The following is a 20,748-nucleotide window of genomic DNA, read 5'->3' as shown; positions in this document are numbered from 1 at the left end:
TGGCATAGTAGAAAAAGGAAGAGAAGATTCTCAAGAAGGTTTGTTTATAAACTTCAAAGCCCATCCTTTTGGCAGTCTTAACTTTTAAAGGCTTTATCCCACATAACCTCATTGGAAATTATAAATTAAGTCCCTTCTAATACAGTAGAGATGCAACTTAAAGATTTGGCTTCTTTTTAAAAATTCTCTTAGCTTGTGGACTGTGCTTTTTGAACTCTGACTTCATGCCTGCTTGGGTTTGGTATTCATAAATGTTTTCTGTGTTTTCCCAGAACTCCTGCCATGGGAATATTAGGCTGAGAGAGGTCTTGCATGGTTCCGGGCAATGTAGGCAGCAAAAGTGAAAGGGAAACTAAAGGGAGAATGATGCCCACGAGACTGTCATGGGCTGATCCTCAAATGACTGGGACCACATGGTTTCCCACATGAGGGTCAGTAGGAAACATCTCATGAGACCCTTCATATTCCTCCCACTGCTGAGTCACATTGGAGCTGAGCCTGTAGGACCAAGTCTTGGTAGAGTAAGGTGCTGAGGCTAAGATTGCCCCTCAGGTGAGGACTGGGGTCCCTGACTGGCAGTTGGACATCTCTTCCAGCTGCTAAGCTCTCTGGTGGTCCCTTGGTGTGTCTGGGAGCTGGCTTCTAGCCTGGGGTGGCAGGCTGAGACGGTAGGCTTGCCTCTCTCTTCACAGGGAGGTTTAGCAGCCAGGAGAAATGGAGCAGACAGGTTCTTCGGAGAGTATGTCCCTGAGTTCTTTCTAGAACTGAGTCCATGGTCAAAAATCATTCCTTTCCTGTGCCTGGCTGGAGAACCATAACCACACAGCAAGTAGAGAGCCAGTCTATCCCCAGCCTAAAACTGCAGCTTAACATGGGGACTATCTTTATGCTGGATAAGGCCATTGAATATGCATCGTGCTGCTCCGGAACCAGAGGAACCTTTGAGCAGTGGACTGCCTGGTCAGAGAAGTACCGTCCTTGCCTTACCTGCTAAGAGTGAAATGAAGAGGGGCTCATACTATCCATCTTTAAACCTGTAGCATGTCTGCTAGAAAAGGAATTTCTGTGAGAGGGGCAGAGGTGTGCTGAGGGTTTTAATGGAGTGGGTGGGCACTGTATTTCATTTTGAGAGTCGGTGTGGTACAAAGCTTAAATCACCAACTTTGGAACCAGACTTCCTGGGCTGGTTTTGTTCCTTAAACTAGCTGTGTGATCTTGGGCTAGTTACTTAATCTCTCTGTGCCCATCTCCTTATCTGTAAAATGGTGATAACAATAATAATGCCTCTCTCAGTGGATTGATGTGAATATTAAATTACTAATATAAGTAGAATACATTGAACAGTGCCTACAGTGTTTGCAATAGCTCAGTGCCCTCAGCTGTAGCATCACAGCCACTAGAGGGAGCTGTTAGCCTTAGGGGCAAGATCGTTGCCCTAAGGGGAACAGGATTTCCGGACTGAGGAACTCAGCTATGAAATAGCCCCTGTTCTCTCCCTCATTTGAGTAAGAAGAATTTGTAATTGTTGAAGAATCAACAGACCATGCACAGGAAAAGGGCAGGGTGAGGCCAGGCTACGGAAAGACGAAGCAAGCCAGAATCATCGTGTCAAGCCTGAGCTGGGGCCTGGAATAAACGTGGACCACCCCGGGGCAACAAGGGTAACTGTTGAACTTTGGCTTTTGAGGGAGTAGCACCCATTTATTCCCACCTATGCTTCCTGAAGCAGCCAAAGAAAAGGAGTCAGTCGGAAGGACCTGTGGCTTCAGTGTGAGGAAAGAGAGAATCACAAATGAGTCCCTCCTGAGGAAGCTTGGAGAGCCAAGAAGAGCCAAGAGTCCATGGGGTGGGGGTGGGGGTGGGGGGTAAAGTGGAGAACTGAAGCCAGATGCAAAGCCAAGGTCTGAAGGGGAGATCAGAGGCAACGCAGGAGCAAGTGGATTGAGGATTATTTGGGAAGTACACAGCAGAAAGGAACAGTTTGCCAGAGGCCTGCTTCCAGAGCCCCAGGACAGGGGGAGTGCTCTTAGGGCCACCAAGCCTGTTGGGAATCTGTCCTGGTCATGCCTCCTCCCCCTGCTGTGTAACCCATGATGAAGGCCTGCAGCTCTGCGAGCCCACACTGATGGTCTCTCTCTCTCCCTGGGGGAAAGCATTCTGCAGCCCAGTGGGTCTAGACCAGTGCTCTCTTCTTACCACTTCATTTGCTCTACCCCTTGCAGTAATCAAACTGGTTCACACCTGGTGGCTTTGAGATATCTCCCTGTTTCCACAGCCATGGCTCCCCTCTCAGTGGATTTCCTTGATGGGCGTCTTTTGGACCAACTTGCCCCCCTCCCTGCTTCCTCTTACCGACAACCTCAGCATTTTTGCAGCATCCTCTGTGTATACGTGTGGGTGTGCAGTAGGGAGATGCTGAAATGAGAGAGAGCGTTCGGATTGTGACCGAGATGAAATATTTGGCTCACCAAGTGTGTGAAGGCCCTGAGCAAATTGATCTTATTTATAGAAACAAAGAAATGTGACATTTCTCACATCTGCGTGTCATGCAGTAAAACTCACATCAGCTACCCCAGCTTCCAAAAACTGCCTGTGTTCAGAAGGGGGCTCTTTGTGGTCGAATTTGCAAGGCCCTGCTAGAGGACTCCGGCTGCCCTAGAATAGCTCCCCAGCCACCTCCTCATGTCTGCCATTTTAGTCATTAACATTATTCGTATATTAGAGGTATTTCTGTAAGAAGAGGAAAACTTTACCACCCGTTGCTTAACCGGCACAGCAGCCTGCAGAGAGCTGGGCCAAGGGCAGCCCTACCTGGGGGGGCTTGGCTCTTTGTGGTTTCTCCTCTGGTGAAACAACCACTCCAGGGGCCAGTTTTCCCATGTGTTTTCTTCTTGGCTCAACCGCCACTCAAGGCACATGAGGTGAGTGGCCTCCTTCCTGGGGCCCCTGCCTCCTCTGCTGGCCCAGAGTCTTCTGTTAATCACAGAAGCCACTCTGACCATGGTTGACCCACAGCAGCACAGATGACATAAGCACCGTGGGTCCCGCATCCCACGGCCATCCTTGCTTCCTGGCCCTCCCCTCCACATCAGAAAGTGGGGCACACTTCCCAAGTTTCTTCTTCATTTTGTCTTGGATGAAGTACCCCCTTTGCAGGAAGTGGGATTGTGAGTCCACTACTGGAAGCTTCCTTCTGTATCCACATGCTCAGGCCAGAAATCTCAATGTCATTACAGATTCCTCTCTTTCTCTCACCCTCCCCATCCAGTCCCTCAGCAAGGCCCATGAGTTCTGTCTTCCTAAGGCATCTCCAGCTGCACTGGACATATTTCACTTTTATAATGAGGAAAAATAAACATGTACGTGTGCGCAGGGAGAGATTTGCTGGCAGTTTTTCTATTCGAAAAGGCCAGAGAAGGTAGGGAGTGGAGGTTAAGGGTGAGACGGGGTGGGAGCAAGAGTTTAGGTCTCAGGGTTTGAACAAAGGATGAAAAAAGATAAGTTTTAAAATATATTTCCCCCTCACCTACCCTATGACCCAGCAATAGCACTGCTAGGAATTTATCCAAGGGATACAGGAGTACTGATGCATAGGGGCACCTGTACCCCAATGTTTATAGCGGCACTCTCAACAATAGCCAAATTATGGAAAGAGCCTAAATGTCCATCAACTGATGAATGGATAAAGAAATTGTGGTTTATATACACAATGGAATACTACGTGGCAATGAGAAAAAATGAAATATGGCCTTTTGTAGCAACATGGATGGAACTGGAGAGTGTGATGCTAAGTGAAATAAGCCATACAGAGAAAGACAGATACCATATGGTTTCACTCTTATGTGGATCCTGAGAAACATAACAGAAACCCATGGGGGAGGGGAAGGAAAAAAAAAAAAAAAAGAGGTTAGAGTGGGAGAGAGCCAAAGCATTAGAGACTGTTAAAAACTGAGAACAAACTGAGGGTTGATGGGGGGTGGGAGGGAGGGCAGGGTGGGTGATGGGTATTGAGGAGGGCACCTTTTGGGATGAGCACTGGGTGTTGTATGGAAACCAATTTGACAGTAAATTTCATATATTAAAAAAAAATATATATATATATATATATATATATATATATATATATATATATATATATATATATTTCCCCCTCTTCCTCTGTCGCAAGAAAGCTTCTGAGAATTAGCACATGTAGTCCCAGTGGGAACATACTTCCCGGTTTTAGATACAGTTAAATCAGATTTCCTACAGGCCCATAAGTGGGAGGGTGGAGTTGGGCCAGGTGGTGTTAATCTCAGGTGATGTAGCGGTTTCCCTGGAGACAGAGTGGCTCAGGTAGTGATGAACACAGGCCGGCCAGGGGCAGGAGACTGATGGATGGCGAGGACTTGTTCCTTGGGCCTGCAGCTCAAGGGTTGGTCTCCTTCAGGACAGGGACTCTTTTGGACAAGGCCCAGGAGGGGGCCTTTCCAGAGGAAGAAAGGGTGGGCAGGGAACACAGGGGTGAAGGGGAGGAGTTTGTTAGCTCCACAAGACCCTGAGCCCCTGGGAGCTGGTCTGGCTCAGTTGAGGATCCAGTGAGAGGGGCTTTCTTTCTGACTTGAAGGCTGGGGTGATTCTGAGGGCATGAAGAGGTGTCAGATTTTAGCTGGCATAAACATATTCCCCACCATCTGGGAACTGGGGAATGTTCCTTAGTTCCTCACAGATGTTTCTCTCCATCCCTAGAGGTTGCTTACTAACAGCCCCCAAAGGAAACCCTTGTACGAACCTCCTCCCTTGACTTCTCAGCCCTATCAGAGGATATGGAAATGGTGGCAAGACATAAGACTTTGGAGTCTCACTTCCTGGGTTCAGATTCCCAGCACTACAGCTCACCAGGTGGTGAGTTTGGGCAAATTATCTCATCTCTCTAAGCCTGTTTTTTCACTTGAAGAATGAAGGAAATAATACCACATGCCTTATAGAGTTGTTATGAGCATCAAATGAGATAATTAAAGTGGGATAATGCCTGGGCAAACAAAATAAATGCTTAATAAATTTTAGCTATAATTATTACCTCCACAAGGAGGTGGGTATGGCAGAACATGTGTTGCTCTGGATCCTGAGTAACAAATGAGAGGGAAGAGTTCTTTTTTTTTTTTTTTTTTTTTAATTTTAAGTAGGGTCCATGCCCAACATGGGGCTTGAACTCATGACTCAGAGGTCCAGAATTGCATGGTCCACTGACTGAGCCACCCAGGTGCCCCATGAGGAAAGAGTTCTAAGGTAGTGCAGTGGTGCATATGATGGTAAAGGACCTTCCCTGGGGTCCCCCAATTCTAACCTCATCATGGCGGTAGGGAATGGTGCCCCAGGATGAGGCAGGGATACAGAAGGAGCAGGATCCCAGAGGCCTAAAAGTGTTTAGACTCTGCCCCCCTCCCAGCCTTCTGGGTACCCCAGGTTTGCTGTGCACCAGAAATAGAAAAATTCAAATTTCCAGAGAAATCGTGGTGAAAGAAAATCAGCCTCCGGGAGTTTGATAGAGGCTGGCTAAAATTAACTTTTGCCCAAAGAGTGAAGACACATGTCCAGAAGAAAGAGAAGTAGTAATCTGCTGTCCAGTGCTTGGGGCCTGGTTCTTTCTTCTTGGTTCCCACTGCTCCAAGGGGTTCATGACTCATCTCTGGGGACAAATGGACAGGTGGGGGCGGGAGAGGAAAAAGTGAAGGATCCACATCTAGGCTTACAATGCTGGGACCGTTCTGAGGGAAGGGAAGTGGTTTAATGGGTTTGGGGTTTGGTAACCCCGAGCTGCTTTGGCTCTCTGCCCAGCATAGGAAACAGGCAGCAAAAGAAACAGAACAGAGAAGCAGAATGGGGTGGGTGGTGGTGCTGTTGGTTTTATATCAGCAACACTAAAAAGCAGCTGCATTTATGAGGTGACTGCCTTTTGATAACTGCAGAGCAGGCCCCCAAATGGGGTGAGGGCCTTGCCTCTAAGGTCAGTACCAAATCAGGGGTAGGGTTTGCAGAGCAGAAATTTTACCAGTGGTGCCCACAGGAGGAAAATCCAAGCAGGCCTCTCTCCTACTCAGCCTTTGGGGGCTTCTCAATCCCCAGCTGGCTCCCCAAGCTCCCTGCTCCTTCCTATGCTGCAGGCACTCTCCTCTCTCTCTCCCCCTTCCCTCCCAGCTTCTTCAGAGGTCACCACCACTGACCCCATGCCGTGCTCAGGGCTTGACTGCAGTGTAGAGGGAACATTCCCTGCTTCTTCCCCTAGAAGGCCCGCACATAGACTGTCTTCCCTTTAATGATTTTCAACGTTTTTTGTTTTTTTTTTTTTTTTTTAATTTATTTTTGGGACAGAGAGAGACAGAGCATGAACGGGGGAGGGGCAGAGAGAGAGGGAGACACAGAATCAGAAACAGGCTCCAGGCTCCGAGCCATCAGCCCAGAGCCTGACGCGGGGCTCGAACTCACGGACCGCGAGATCGTGACCTGGCTGAAGTCGGACGCTTAACCGACTGCGCCACCCAGGCGCCCCTTCCCTTTAATGATTTTATCCTGACTCATGGAAGAGAAATAAGTGGCATTGTGAAATCAGCACATCTAGGAGAATTACAGATTTTTACTGTTTTTACCACACAGGTCTCTCATCCATATTCACTCCTTCATTCATTTGTCCATTAATTCATTTATCCATTCTGCAAGCATTGACTGAGCACCTGCTATGTACCAGGGACTGGTCTAGCACTGGGGATACAGTAGTGGACATGTCAGGCACAGACATGTCCCTGCTGTCGTGGAGGTCCTCATTCCCCTGAGAGTCACAGGAGCCTATGTGTTTGTGTCCTCTGATATCTAGATTTCATTAAGGAGCTCACCGGGAGGCACTGCCTCAAAAAGCCTGCATTTTAGGCCAGAGGCAGGACCAGACACCCTGAGCTGTTGACCCGGAGCAGCTAGAAGCAGGGCAACCAGGGATGAATCTGCTAGTCCTTGTGGAGGAAAGCCAGAAGTCAGGGCCACAGGGGTAGTGCCATGGGTAGGTCTAAGGGGTGGGTGCGGGGCTGCAAAGTGAGTCCAGGCATTTGGAAGAGGTCAGGAGACAGAAAGCAGTGGAGGTGGCTGTTAAAAGGCAAAGGTATTAGGAGCCCATCGTGCTGGGAGCTGGCTGAGCAACAGGAAAGCAGGGGTTTAATCATGGTAACGACAAAAGCAATCGTAATACTTGCCATCAAGTGTGTATGGAGTGCTTACTGTGTCTGCACCAGCCACCAGGCTAAGCAGTTTATGTATACACCTCATGTGAAGAGGTAAGGGACTGGGCAGGACATCTGCTCTCAAGCATAGAAAGGAATTCACCAAACCTTCCCTTCCTAGACCCTAGCCAAAAATTAAGACCAAGCTGAGCACCAACTCTCCACCACCCAGCACTCCACACTACAAGCTCTTACTATTATCTATATTTTCCAGTGGATATTAAGATAAAATAAAGGCAGGGGTGCCTGGGTGGCTCAGTTGGTTAAGCGTATGACTTCGGCTTAGGTCATGATCTCACAGTTCATGGGTTCGAGACCTGTGTTGGGCTCTGTGCTGACAGCTTAGAGCCTGGAGTCTGCCTCAGATCCTGTGTCTCCCTCTCTCTCTCTCAGAAATAAATAAACATTAAAAAAAAACATAAACTAAAGGCAGATTAACAGTCCCCTTACCCCCAGGGGGACAGTTAGCATTACAAAGCCTTTGTAAGTCCCAGGAATGATTCTCTTTGGGCATCACCTTTTATTTTTTTGGAGAGAGAGAGTGAGCATAAGCAGGGGAGAGGGGCAGAGGGAGAGGGAGAGAGAATCTCAAACAGACTTCACGCTCAGAGAGAGTCCTACGTGGGGCCTGATCCTACGACCGTGGGGTCATGACCTGAGCCGAAATCAAGAGTTGGATGCTTAACCAACTGAGCCACCCAGGTGCCCCTGGGCATCAGTTTTTAAAGGGGCACGGATTCAAGTCTCAGGGGCCAGGCAAGAAATGTAATGAGTGTAGGTGAAGAAGACCCTAGTCTTCAGAGCAAGAGAAAACCCATGGGACTGAGGCCATTTGGAAGATTCTTGCCCTCCAAAACATGAAACCCAATGACCAGATCTTCTGGGGTGTTTTTTTGTTTTTTTGTTTTTTTTTTTTTAATAGAAGACAGAAATCCAGATTATAATATGAAAGCTCTGAATTGTTCAATGTTGACAATACCTCTCTGGAACTTCTATTATAGAAATCAAATGAAACACATCTGAAAGCTGTCCCTTTGCCACTCTGCCTTGCAACATCTCAGTGATACCAAAACTGAATCAGAGTCCTTGGAACTCCTTCCCCAAACATGTTACATCCTTCCACAGAGATAGTAATACCTTTAGGATACCGTGTTTACCAAACTCTAAAGTGGCTTTGAATTTGCATGAACTACTGACTTTGGGAGAGGTGGGAGGGGAGGGTTAAGAAAAGACACAGAGGGGCCCCTGGGTGGCTCAGTTGGTTAGGTGTCCAACTCTTGATTTTGGCTTGGGTCATGATCTCACAGTTCGTGGGATCGAGTCCCGCACTGGGCTCTGCGCTGACAGTGCAGAGTCTGCTTGGGATTCTCTCTCTGTCCCTCCCCTGCTCTCTCTCTCTCTCTCTCTCTCTGTCTCAAAATAAATAAATAAACATTAAAAAAAAAGACACAGAAGTGGTGGGGAGGGAGAAGACGAAAGCATTAAGGGGAAGGCCACCACTGTGTTCTGAGCCTGACTATATTATTGATACCTTATCTCATTTAATCCTCCCAGTCTGTGGGGCAGATACTTTCCCTGTTTTCCAGAGGAGAAACCTTTCCTGAGGTCAAACTCAGAGCCAGAACTTTTGCTCTTTCCAGTATATTCTGTAGAATTGACTGGAGGGACATTTGGGCCAATGGCCTCAGGAGAGCTAACGCAGGCAAGCCATTGCTGTGTGTCTCACGGGACTCACTCAGTGTTGAGGTGCTAAAGCACACACCGACCACAGCATCCAGGGCCGAAGGGATGGAAAGAACCCGGGGATTACCCACAATCCCTGCTGAAGCCTTGCCCCGCACACAAGCATTCCTCCCACGTATCTATCAGGCACTTGCTTTTTGCCCAGCACTGTTCTTGGAAGACCGAGACAATGTAGAAGCAGCTGAGGACCTGATTTCTCCCTGCAGAGAGCTTTCATTCTAATAAAGGAGAACCAGGGCCACCAGAGGACATTGGGTTGAAGATGCGAAAAGCAACCTGTTGCCAAGTGCGAGGTGAGGTGGTCAGGTTTGCCCTCCCATGAAGACAGAATTGGACAAAGGTTACTCAGAGGTGGGGAGGCCCTGTGGGTAGGCCTGTTGACGTCTTCTCCGGGAAAGAGGCCTAGAAGAAGGAGCCATTGGCCTGAGCTACTCATTCAGTCCCATTGAAAGTACACGTCTGGAATACTATTCAGTAAGTAAAAGGAACAAAATATATACATGCTACAACATGGATGAACCTCAAAAAAATTATGCTAACTGAAAGAAGCCAGCCACAAAAGGTCACATATGGAATGATTCCATCCATGTAAAATGGCCAGAAGGGCCAATCCAGAGAGACAGAAAGTAGATTAGCGGTTGCCTTGGGTTGGGGGTAGAAATGGGGATTAACTGGGGGTGCCTCAGTCCATTGGGCATCCGACTATTGATTTGGGCTCAGGTCACGATCTCGCGGTTCATGAGATCGAGCCCTGCATTGGGCTCTGCTAGCTTGGAGCCTACTTGGGATTCTCTTTCTCCCTCTCTCTCTCTCTGCCTCCCCCCAAAATAAATAAATAAACATTTTTTTAAAAAGGGAATGAGGATTAACTGTAAATGGGGATGAGAGACTTTAGTGGGTGAGAGGAATGTTTAACACTGGGTTGTGGTTCTAGTTACACAACTTAGTAAAGTTACTAGTGAATTTTATGGTATCTAACCTTGTTTACACACACACACACACACACACACACACACACACACACAGGCCTTGAGGAAGCCAGAGCACAGCACCTTTTAATATAAGGCCAAAGAGGAAATTAGCTCAAGCACAGATAGGATCTGTTTCCCCAAGCTGCTACTTTCTCATCGAACCTGGTTGGACAGTTGGACAGTTCATAGCCTCAAAGGAAGGTGGATTTGGGTACACTCTACATGATCACAGGTAGGACTTGTACAAAGGAGGCAGCCCCAGCCTCAGCCGGGCTGGTAAGAATAGCCCTCTCCATAAACATGTCCTACCAGAGCCTTTCTTGGACGTGCAAACCCACTGTTGGCTATGCTTTTAATCAAGAAAGGGTTGATATCTTACTGTTTTCACAACAATGGCTCAGTGGAGAAGCCAAGGGTGACTTTGGGAATAAAAGAGTTAAATCTTTCCTTGGAAGAGGGCAATAAGGAACCCAAAGCATGGGTGGTAGCAGTAGAGGCGATGAAATAGGACCTGGATGATTTTAGCCTCCATTCACTCACTAGCTGTGTGACCTTATGTCACATGAAGTGAATTTTCTCTTAACCCCTCAGAGTTCCGGGTTACTCCTCTGTACAACAGTGGTTGAAATCAAGCATGTAAAGCACTTAGCATAATGCCTCATAGACAAGTGCTCCATTCATGTACTTTATTCATTCAACTAATATTTTGGGGGCATGTACTATGTATCAGGCATTGAAGAGACATCAGCAAATGTGGAAACAAATATAATTTCATTGTGATGAGTGTTTTGGAAAAAGTAAAACAGTAATGGAATAGCGTGATGGGGATAGGGTGGGTGATTTTGTAGCAAAGTCAGAGAAGAGAAGGCCTTTCTGAGAAGATGACACTAGAGCAAAATCCTAAATAATGAGAAGAAGCCAACTATGCAAGGATTTGGGAGGAACATTCCAGACAGAGAACAGCAAGTACAAAGCCCTAAAATGAGAATGAGTTTGGTTGGAGCCACGGCTAGGGTAAGGTGAACACAATGTTCACACTCAGGGTCGAGCAAGTATAGGATCAGAGCCCAGGGTTATTTATTTTAATTTTTTTGATATTTATTCATTTTTGGGAGAGACAGAGGCAGAGTGTGAGTTGGGGAGGGGCAGAGAGCAAGGGAAACAGAATCTGAAGCAGGCTTCAGGCTCTGAGCTGTCAGCACAGAGCCCAATGCAGGGCTCGAACTCATGGACCCAAGATCATGACCTGAGCCGAAGTTGGACACGTAACTGACTTAGCCATCCATGCACCCCAAAACCCTTTGTTATTTAAAATATTTTGGTTTTGTTTTGGTTGTTTTATTGAAGTATAACTAACACAGTGTTATATTAGTTTCAGGTGTATGATATAGTGATTCAGCCATTCTCTACATTACCCAGTGCTCATCATGATAAGTGTATCTTCCCTCTAGTAACAGTTCTCTGTATTTAAGAGTCTGGTTTTTTCTTCATCTCTTTTCTCTTTATTTATTTGTTTAGTTTCTTAAATTCCACCTATGAGTGAAATCATATGGTATTTGTCTTTCTCTAAAAGTTTGCTCTTTTGTTCATCATGGACTTTTTTGCATCAATGCAGTTACACGTTTATTGTGACAACTATGTTTTGGGACACCCCTTAAATTTTGCACCAAAGCGAGTGCCTCACTTACCTCCCCATAGTCCTGGCCCTGTGCGCAGAAAAGAAGTGGAATAAAATGGTAGCTGCTGTTGACTTTCCTGTTGGGGATACTTTCTGTAAAAGTTGGGACTGGCCTCTGAGCTGCTGATTCTGTGATTCCATGATTTGAGCACAAGGTCAGGATTACTGCCAAAACAATCTAATGATAAATATTTCTCAATTTTCCTTTTTTTTTTTTTTTGAAAAATTAAAACCCAGTTTATACTCAGAGGTGTTTGGCAGATTATGCTGAGACTCCTTGAGATCCCAAGTCTACCAGTGTCCCCTCTCCCTCCTCCTCTGGGGCCATGTGTGTTAAGGGGATGCACCAGAGTCTCTCCCAAATCACTCCAGGTTGGAGGAGAATTCTGGGACTGCGGGCTGTGGGGCCCTTCCAGTCAGTTCCTCCAAGGCCTGGCACCATACTGATATTCCTATTCTTCTCCGGCCCCTGCGTGCCCTCCCTATTCTGGACAGTCCCTTCGAGATTAAGAAAATGTGTATAAATGGCAAAGCCCTAACAAAGTCTCATCTGCTAGCTCTTGCAAGGCCTCAGGCCTCTCTGATCCCTTGGAAGAAAACCCTTCCGCTCTCTGTTCTGCCAACCCCCGCCCCCCCTCAGGAGGACCAGCCTGGGGTGTTCGTGAACTCATGGCCCCCACAGGTAGCTTTGCTTTTTCACGTTTACAGAGGCTTCTGTGAGAGATTTAGGCCACATCTTGTTTTTGCCTCTGACCCCATTTATTTTCCCTTTCATAGGGATTGGAGAGAAGCAGTTTACTTCCTTCCTGGTTTGTAGCAATTTTTAGGGCTCCTAGCAGCCTTTATGCAAATAGGTGTCCAGTGACCTAGTGAGACGTCTTATCCTGTTTCCTTCCTTCCTTTCTCTCATTCAACAAATACATTTTTCGATTGCCTATGTGCATGTCTCTGTGCTGGGGACACAAGAATAAATCAGACAGATATGGCCCCTCTCATACTCAGCTCTCAGTCTAGTTGGGGAGACAGAAGAAGCAATTGCAATCTGGTTGCCATGATGAAGAAGTATGGTAAATGGGTATGGTAAATTGGGTATGGTAAATGTTCACAGATGGGAGGGGAAAGAAATCTAGTCCCCCAGTCTTTTAAAATATGGCAATGAAGTTCAGAGAAGGGAAAAGTAGCGTCCTCAGTCACATGATCTAAAAGCTCTGGGCTTCTTTTCATTTCCTGACTCATGCCCTTTCTACTTCTTAATAAATATCTCTCTTGAGGCCCAGAAAATCTCTAAAGGCAGGTGTGTGACATAAAAGCAAAGGGATTTGCTGGAAAGCGTTGGGCTGTGGGCAGTCTGAGGAAGCACGGTGGCTAACACGGAAGGTGAGGACACTGCCCCTGGGGTGACCTGGCTGCAGGGGGGAGCCTCCACCTGGCTGGGACCTTGAGGAGCCTTCTTAATTTTTCTTTGTGTGTTTCCTGTGCCAACTGTCCTTTTATGTGTAGTGCTTAGTCTGCACAGCATTGGTTTTCTAGCAGTTCCTCCAATTTCATGTGGAGACCAGAAGTCTGTGATGGGCACTGAAAGCAAACAGTGTGTCCACATAGAGCAGTCAAAGAATTCCTTAAACCCATCAATCAGGGCACCTGGGTGGCTCAGTCGGTTAAGCTGCCAACTTCGGCTCAGGCAATGATCTCACGGTTAGTGAGTTCGAGCCCCGAGTTGGGCTCTGTGCTGACAGCTCAGAGCCTGGAGCCTGCTTCTGCGCGCGCGCGTGCGTGTGTGTGTGTGTGTGTGTGTGTGTGTGTGTGTGTGTGCGCGCGCGCGCGCGCCCCGCCCCTGCTCACTCTGTCTCTCGAAAAAATGAATAAACATTTAAAAAATTGAAAAAAATAAAGCAACCATCCATCAAACCATTCCCATTTGCGACTCGCCCTCCCCTCCCAAGGGCACTTTTCATGGGTTTCCAGAAAGACCGGAGATGGTTTGTGATTTCTGCCTCAGTGACACATTTCTGTGGGTTTAATACAGACCTGCACCACCAGCACTGTGGATACGTAAATGAGTGAATCTAGCAGCTGCTTCTGCTCAATCTTATCTTTAGTGGTCTAATCTTAAACTGCTTCTCTCCCCACAAAGCAGTTGTTAACAGGTCTTTCAGCAGGAGCTCAGGCAGTTAGGCCTAGAAAAAGATCCCGACTAGGAAAGGATAAAGGGTTTTCTTCTCCCCGACCCAGAAGATGGTCAGGCCTGATGAGGGAAAGAGGCCAAGAAATGTCCTCTCCACAGGCAAGGTTACTTAAAGTTTCCCAGAAACTTTCTGGCCTAGAATAATCTTCTTCCTTCCTTAAATTGTTTAGTTCTTGGTGAAAGCTGAGAGCAGGTGGCTGGCTGCTTGGAAACCAGGAAGAAGATCTGGAAATAAAGGCAGAACTTTTTGACTTTAGAAAGACTTTTGGTTTCCTCACTATCTCAGGCTCTGTGGGACGGTCTGGTGATTTCTTGGTGCTGCTTTTAACTGACTCAGTCCCGCAATTAAATGGGACGTCTGGCAATTAAATGGGACCACTTCCTTTGCTGGGTTTGGGGGTACCATCCAAATAGACGTAGAAGGTCAGAGTTCAGGTGCGCTGTACAGATTCTTCTGTGACACCAGGGAAAAGTAAAAATTCCATTCTGTTATGATAGCTGAAGCAATTAACATTCCCCAGGGAAAAAATCTAAATGCAAAGTGTACCTGCCAACTAGGATCCCCTAAGGGGAGGAATGCAGGAATAGCGAGCGAAATCTCTTAATAAACAGCTGATGTGAAATTTGTTCCTAGGAAATTAACCTTTAATATATCATTTTGGTAAAATAATGCCCTGTAAAGTAGTAGTTATTTATCCTGACTGCACGCTAGAATCATCTGGGAGAAGTCTTTGAAAAATGCTGATGTCTGGGCCCCATTCCAGAGATGATGACTTAAATGGACAGGGCAGGGCCCTGGACAGCAGGAGGTTTTGTTTTGTTTTTTAAGTTTATTCATTTTTGAGAGAAAGAGACAGAGCATGAGCAGGAGAGGGGCAGACACAGAATCCGAAGCAGGCTCCAGGCTCTGAGCTGTCATCACAGAGCCCGATGCAGGGCTCAAACTCACGAACTGCGAGATCCTGACCTAAGCTGAAGTTAGATGCCTGACCGACTGAGCCACCCAGGCACCGCTGGACAGCAGGAGTTTTCAAGGCTCTCCACCCGAGTCTGCTATGCAGCCAGGGCTGACAACACTGTCCGAAGTGGACTTTATCCATCTGATTCCCAGCCCGGGTGGATAACCTAATTAAGAAAAAGCACCATGCGTGGCACTAAATTAAACGAGCTCACTAGATGAAATAGCCTATACTTTCCCCACTGATTCTACATTCTTATTATCTATTAATATTATCCCAGTATAATTGGGACTTCTCTGAAGTCTCCAATCTAGTTCATTGATCTACCTCTTTCTGCATCAGTATCACATGGTTACAATTACAGTAGAGTTATTCCTAATTTAGCAACTTTCCTTGATTACAAAAGTAACAGAGGTGAAATGTTCTCCAGAAGTAGCCATTTTTAAACAAATAAATTAACTAATACTTAGTGAGCAGTTGCTGTTGGTCAACTGCTCTTCCACGTAGCAACTGGTTTCATCTTTACAGCCCTGAATTAGGTACCATTATTAGCCCCATTTTGTGACAAAGGAAACTGAGTCATGGAGAGATTAAATATCTTGCCAGAGGTTACCCAGTTCATAAATGGGAGAGCTGGGATCCAACCATGCAATATGACTACAAAACTCTTACCAGACCAGTCAATCTGTGTCTTTCTCTGTACCTCTGTTTGTTTCTATATCTATATAATATATAATTTTATTATGTACTTATAATTATATTAAAATTAAGTAAGTTTATATATAATATAAATTTATATAAATATAATATTTATCATATATCATATGATGTGTATGTATAATGTATACTTTTATTTTTTTATATTTATTTTTTAATATGAAATTTATTGTCAAATTGGTTTCCATTAATGTATATTTTTAAAGGAAATTTTTACATACTATTTTTGGAGTTAAATTTCTCCCCCTCACCACCACCACCAACCTAAACAGTGTATCTTGGGCAGTTAGTGTATAGAGACCTATTTCTGATCTCATTGGTGCGGGGCATGTTAGTAATCACATGCTTTGGCTCTTAGAGTGAGATTAACTGGATTCAAGTACCAACTCCATCACTTCCTAGCTCTGTGATCTTGGGAGTATTAACCCTCCCTAAATAAGATTCTTCAATGAAAAAAATAGATACAGGGGTGCCTGGGTGGCTCAGTTAAGTGTCTGACTTCAGCTCAGGTCATGATCTCATGGTTTGTGGGATCTGTGCTGACAGCTCAGGCTGGAGCCTGCTTCAGATTCTTTGTCTCCCTGTTTCTCTGGCCCTCCCCTGCTCATGATCTGTCCCTCTCTCTCTTTCAAAAATAAAATAAACATTAAAAATATTAAGGTAGATAGATAGATAGGTATGTAGCAAAAACCACTGCTTACGTGGGACTCCTGCATGCCCTGTAAATGTATCTGGGCAGTTAGTAGTTCAGAGGAAATTGGGTTTGATAACACCCAGAAGCTCATAGGCCATGTGACTTCTCTCAGACCTCTGCATTTGGGAGCAAGAAAAGGGAATTACTTTGTCGACTTCTTTCAAAACATTTTACAAAATATAGAATTTATACCTTGTAAATCACAACATAAAATAAGTACAGGGTATGGGTCCACATTTTACTAGATTTTAGCCCTACGATTTTTAAAACAGAAGAAAGCATTGCCCGTGAAAAAAAAATAAAAATAAGAGGAAATAAATAAAATGATGATGCTATTACATCTCATAATCTAATATTTAAGTATTAAGTGTTTACAGCACATTTAGAAGTTGGGTAACCATGAGCAAGATTCTTAGTTTTCCCATGCCTCAGTTTCCTTTTCTATAAAATGGGGATAATAATAATGACACCTAGCTCATGCAGTTGTTGTAAAGATGGAATGAGAGAGTGCTTGGCACCGGTAGGTACTTACTAAATATTAGTTCTAAGAATTAAAGGAGATGAATCTGGGTTAGCCAGGGTCTAGTACTTGGAAAGAAAAGGAAAGAAAAGAAAAGAAAAGAAAAGATAGGTATTCTGTGTTGATATCAGAGTCTCATTCTTATTTAGCCAACTGTCCTAGAATTTCATCTGTTTCATGCAGATTTTTAAACTTTTAGACTGGCTTTAATTTTTCTGGCTCTATAAATTTCCTCTATCATTATTAATTTTATAAGTCAGTATCCTGTCTCTTTCTCAGCGAGACTTCCTGTTTTTGAGAATCACTGCTATAGTAAGGCTCTTCCTTCGGATGTGCTGAGAAAAAAATATGTTGCTAAGTCCTGCTTTTAAAATGTTCAATCATGTATTTATTAAATCTTCTATGCTGGTAGTTAATTTTTAAAATCGGTGTGATCTAACAGTTTCTGAGTAAGTGTCAAACTTCTTCCAAAAGTGGTGGTTTTATCTGTTTCTTCCCTAGTTTTGTCAGTTATGGCTTTATATATTTTAAGGCTAAGTAGTCAGATATATACGTGCTCATAATCATGTTTTTTGGGGTCTACTATACTTGTACAACTATATGACATCATTATTTTTCCCATAGGCTTTTTTTTTTGGAGGGGAGGGGAATGAAGAGTTTGAAATCTATTTTACCTAAAATTAAGCTGCCACTCCAGCTTCTTTTAGCTCTTATTATCTGATGTGTTTCTCCTTGTTACCTTATCATATGCCTTTTATTTTATCTTATTTATCTTTTTAAGTTTATTTATTTATTTTGAGAGAGAGGGAGAGAGAGAGAGCGCGAGCGGGAGAGGGCCAGAAAGAGAATCCCAAGCAGGCTTTCGAACCCATGAACTGTGAGATCATGACCTGAGCTGAAACCAAGAGTCAGATGCTTAACCGACTGAGCCACCCAGGCTCCCCGCCTTTTATTTGATTTTTAAGTAGGCTCCATGCCCAACACGGGGCTTGAACTCACAACCCTGAAATTTAGAGTCATATGCTCTTCCAACTGAGCCAGCCAGGTTGCCCCTACATTATGCCTTTTAAAATTCTCCATGTCTTCTCCCCAAGTATCTTAGCACAATTTCATATCCCTGTGACCCAACCCTTTTCTCCCAGTACGTTGGTATTCTCTAGTTTTCAACGTTTTTTTTTTTATTTATTTTTGGGACAGAGAGAGACAGAGCATGAACAGGGGAGGGGCAGAGAGAGAGGGAGACACAGAATCGGAAACAGGCTCCAGGCTCCGAGCCATCAGCCCAGAGCCTGACGCGGGGCTCGAACTCACGGACCGCGAGATCGTGACCTGGCTGAAGTCGGACGCTTAACCGACTGCGCCACCCAGGCGCCCCAGGTATTCTCTAGTTTTAATGACACATTTTGTTTTTTAAGTTTTGCCATTATTTATTTAGGTGGCAGTGAAATTAAAGTTACTTACTTACCTTATTTCTCACATGACATTGCTTCTTCCTCATAACATCTATTATTCTTTTCTAATACCCTCCTGTGTTTCTGAGCATATCTGTAATCTTAACTTGATATTTATTTTGGTGGTCCTTTAACTCTGCTTCCTCTGGTGTTGGCTCTTTTATAGTGTTTGTGTTCCTCAGATGTCTCATTGTTTTCTTCTTGTGAGCTCATATTCCCTTGTGCCTGATGGCCATTGTCTTTGGGGAGAGATGAAAACGTGAGCACTGTCATCTTCTCCAGATGAGTGGGATGGGGGAGCCCCTGGTGGGCTTAACCACTCCACATTAGTGCACCCCCCAAGGACCCCAGGCAATCCCACTCTTTAGGCAATCTCTAAACCACTTTATCCAGGCACAGATCTTTTGCAGGGTGGTATCCTAGTAATTTCCTAGTCACAGATGGCGGGAGAAGCAAGGTAATGATCAGGGGCCAGTCATGGCCTCATCTTGTCATTATCAGAAGATGCTGTGGAGAACAGAAGCACCCTCTCCGATCAACCTTCTGTGGGTATTGCCATCCTCCACCCAAGGAGGGCAATATGGGGGAGAGGAAATGGCAGGGGGAGAGTGTGTTCCTTTAGCCATTCCCTTACCCTATGGCTCCTAACACTATAATGGGAAGCCCCAGGGTGCAGACACAAGAGCCCTAACTCTGGAGCCAGGCTGCCTGGGTTTAAATCCTGGCTCGGCCCTTACTGGCTATGTGATATTAGGCACACTACTTAGCTTCACCCTGCCTCAGTCCGCTTATCTGTAAAATGGGGATAACAATCCCCACCTCACAGAACTGTTCAGGGGATTAAATCAGATAGTATATATATCCAAGACTTAGAAGAGTGGCAAATAACAAACACTGTGTATTACTTTTATTACTATTAGGCTTCCAAAGTCTATTTCCCCCCCTCACCAAGACCCAAGCACTTTGTGTCTCTTCAAGAGTTTCTTGCAGTCTTATGTTAGGTTCTGGAATTTATTGACATCCCTCTCACATTTCTGTTTGCACCTTCAGGGGAGAAAACTAGCAGCCCTTGCTCAGCTTGTTATCTTGATCAGAATCTGAATCTCTAATTATCCATGAATAACTTCTTTTGAAAGATAAGGATATTATACATGTATCTGACCTCCCTCCCTACCACACTGGCTAGTCCAGGTTCCTGTTTATCATCATAAAGATATTTTTATATCATGTAGCTTTTTTCAGTAAAAATTTTGTTTTGTTAAATCAACTCTATTGAAGTACATTTGCATACAATTAAAATGCACGCATTTGCAGTTATAGTTTAATGAAATTGGTAAATTGTACATACCATGTCATCACCACCACAGAAAGTACAAGAACATTTCTCTCAACCCAAATAGTTCATTTCTGCTTTCCCGGTCAATCCCCGCTCACCATGGAGAGCCCCAGGCACCACTGATGTGCTTTCTTTCTCTCTATATTAGATTTGTCTTTTCCAGAGTGCCATATGCATATGTATGAGGTCTTTTGTGTCTGGCGCTTTTAGTGGACCATATGTTTTTGAGATCCGTTCCTTTTGTTTCCTGTGTCAATAGTTTGTTCCCTTTTCATACTGAGGAGTATACCATTATATGGCTCTGTCACAATTTATTTATCCGTTCACTTTTGAAAATTTTTTTTAATGTTTATTTTTGAGAGAGAGACAGAGACAGAGACAGAGAGACAGTATGAACGGTGGAGGGGCAGAGCGAGAGGGAGCAGGCTCCAGGCTCTGAGCTGTCAGCACAGAGCCCATGCAGGGCTCGAATTCACAAGCCAAAAGATCATGACCTGAGCCAAAGTCGGACAATCAACCAACTGAGCCACCAGGCGTCCCTCACTTTTTTTTTTTTTTTTTTTTTAAGAGAGAGAGAAAGAATGAGCATGTGCATGCAAGTTGGGGAGGTAGAGAATAGATCTTAAGCAGGCTCCATGTCAAGCCCCATGCAGGGCTTGATCTCATGAACTGTGAGATCATGACCTGAGCAAAAATCAGGCGTTGGATGCTTGAATGACTGAGTCACCCAGGTACCCCTATCCATTCACTTTGGGTGGATATTTGGGTTGTTTCCAATTTGGGGCCAGTATGAATAAAGCTGTTATGAACATTTGTGCACAAGTAATTGTGTGGACATACTTTTCTTCGGGTAAATAACCAGTCATGAAATTGCTACATCATACTGCAAGCATATATTTAACTTTATATGGAACCACCAAACTGTTTTCCAAAGTGGCGTAGCTTTTTATATTCCCGGACTTCTGTATTCTCTCCAAACTGCTGCTATTATTGTCCATTCTGTTGATTTCAGCCATTCTAGTAGGTATGTGCTGGTATGTTATTACAATTGTAACTTGTATTTCCCTAACAACTAATCATGTTGAACATCTTTCCATGCACTTAATTGCCAATCACATATGTCCTTTTGCAAGGTGTTTGTTAAAGCTTTTTGCATATTCTAAAAATTGAGTTGCTTGTCTCATCACTACTGAGCTATAAACATTCTTTATATATTTTGGGTGTATGTACTTTGGCAAATAGACATA

General features: G+C 44.8%; 1 protein-coding gene across 14 annotated transcripts in view; it reads left to right on the top strand.

Moving 5' to 3' along the window:
• SUSD1 (sushi domain containing 1) overlaps positions 1–20,748 on the top strand; it is a 299,394-nt gene that overhangs the window by 211,974 nt on the left and 66,672 nt on the right. For 2 of the 14 annotated variants that reach the window (XM_078436590.2, XM_078436591.2), the window contains one exon: positions 9,197–9,824. The exons of 8 other annotated variants lie outside the window; for them this stretch is intronic. In XM_078436590.2, coding sequence (XP_078292716.2) covers positions 9,197–9,312 — 116 coding nt within the window. In that variant the 3' untranslated portion in view covers positions 9,313–9,824. Of the gene's footprint in view, positions 1–9,196; positions 9,829–20,748 lie in introns of those variants that run through there. 4 more of the 14 variants (XM_081790936.1, XM_078436589.2, XM_078436592.2 and 1 more) reach the window with 3 other exon arrangements.

The sequence above is a fragment of the Panthera onca genome, chromosome D4, assembly GCF_046562875.1.
Source record: "Panthera onca isolate mPanOnc1 chromosome D4, mPanOnc1 haplotype 2, whole genome shotgun sequence".
In the NCBI taxonomy this organism is placed as follows: Eukaryota; Metazoa; Chordata; class Mammalia; order Carnivora; family Felidae; genus Panthera; species Panthera onca.
The sequence above is the reverse complement of the archived record's forward strand: the minus strand, read 5'-3'. Positions and strand labels throughout refer to the sequence as shown.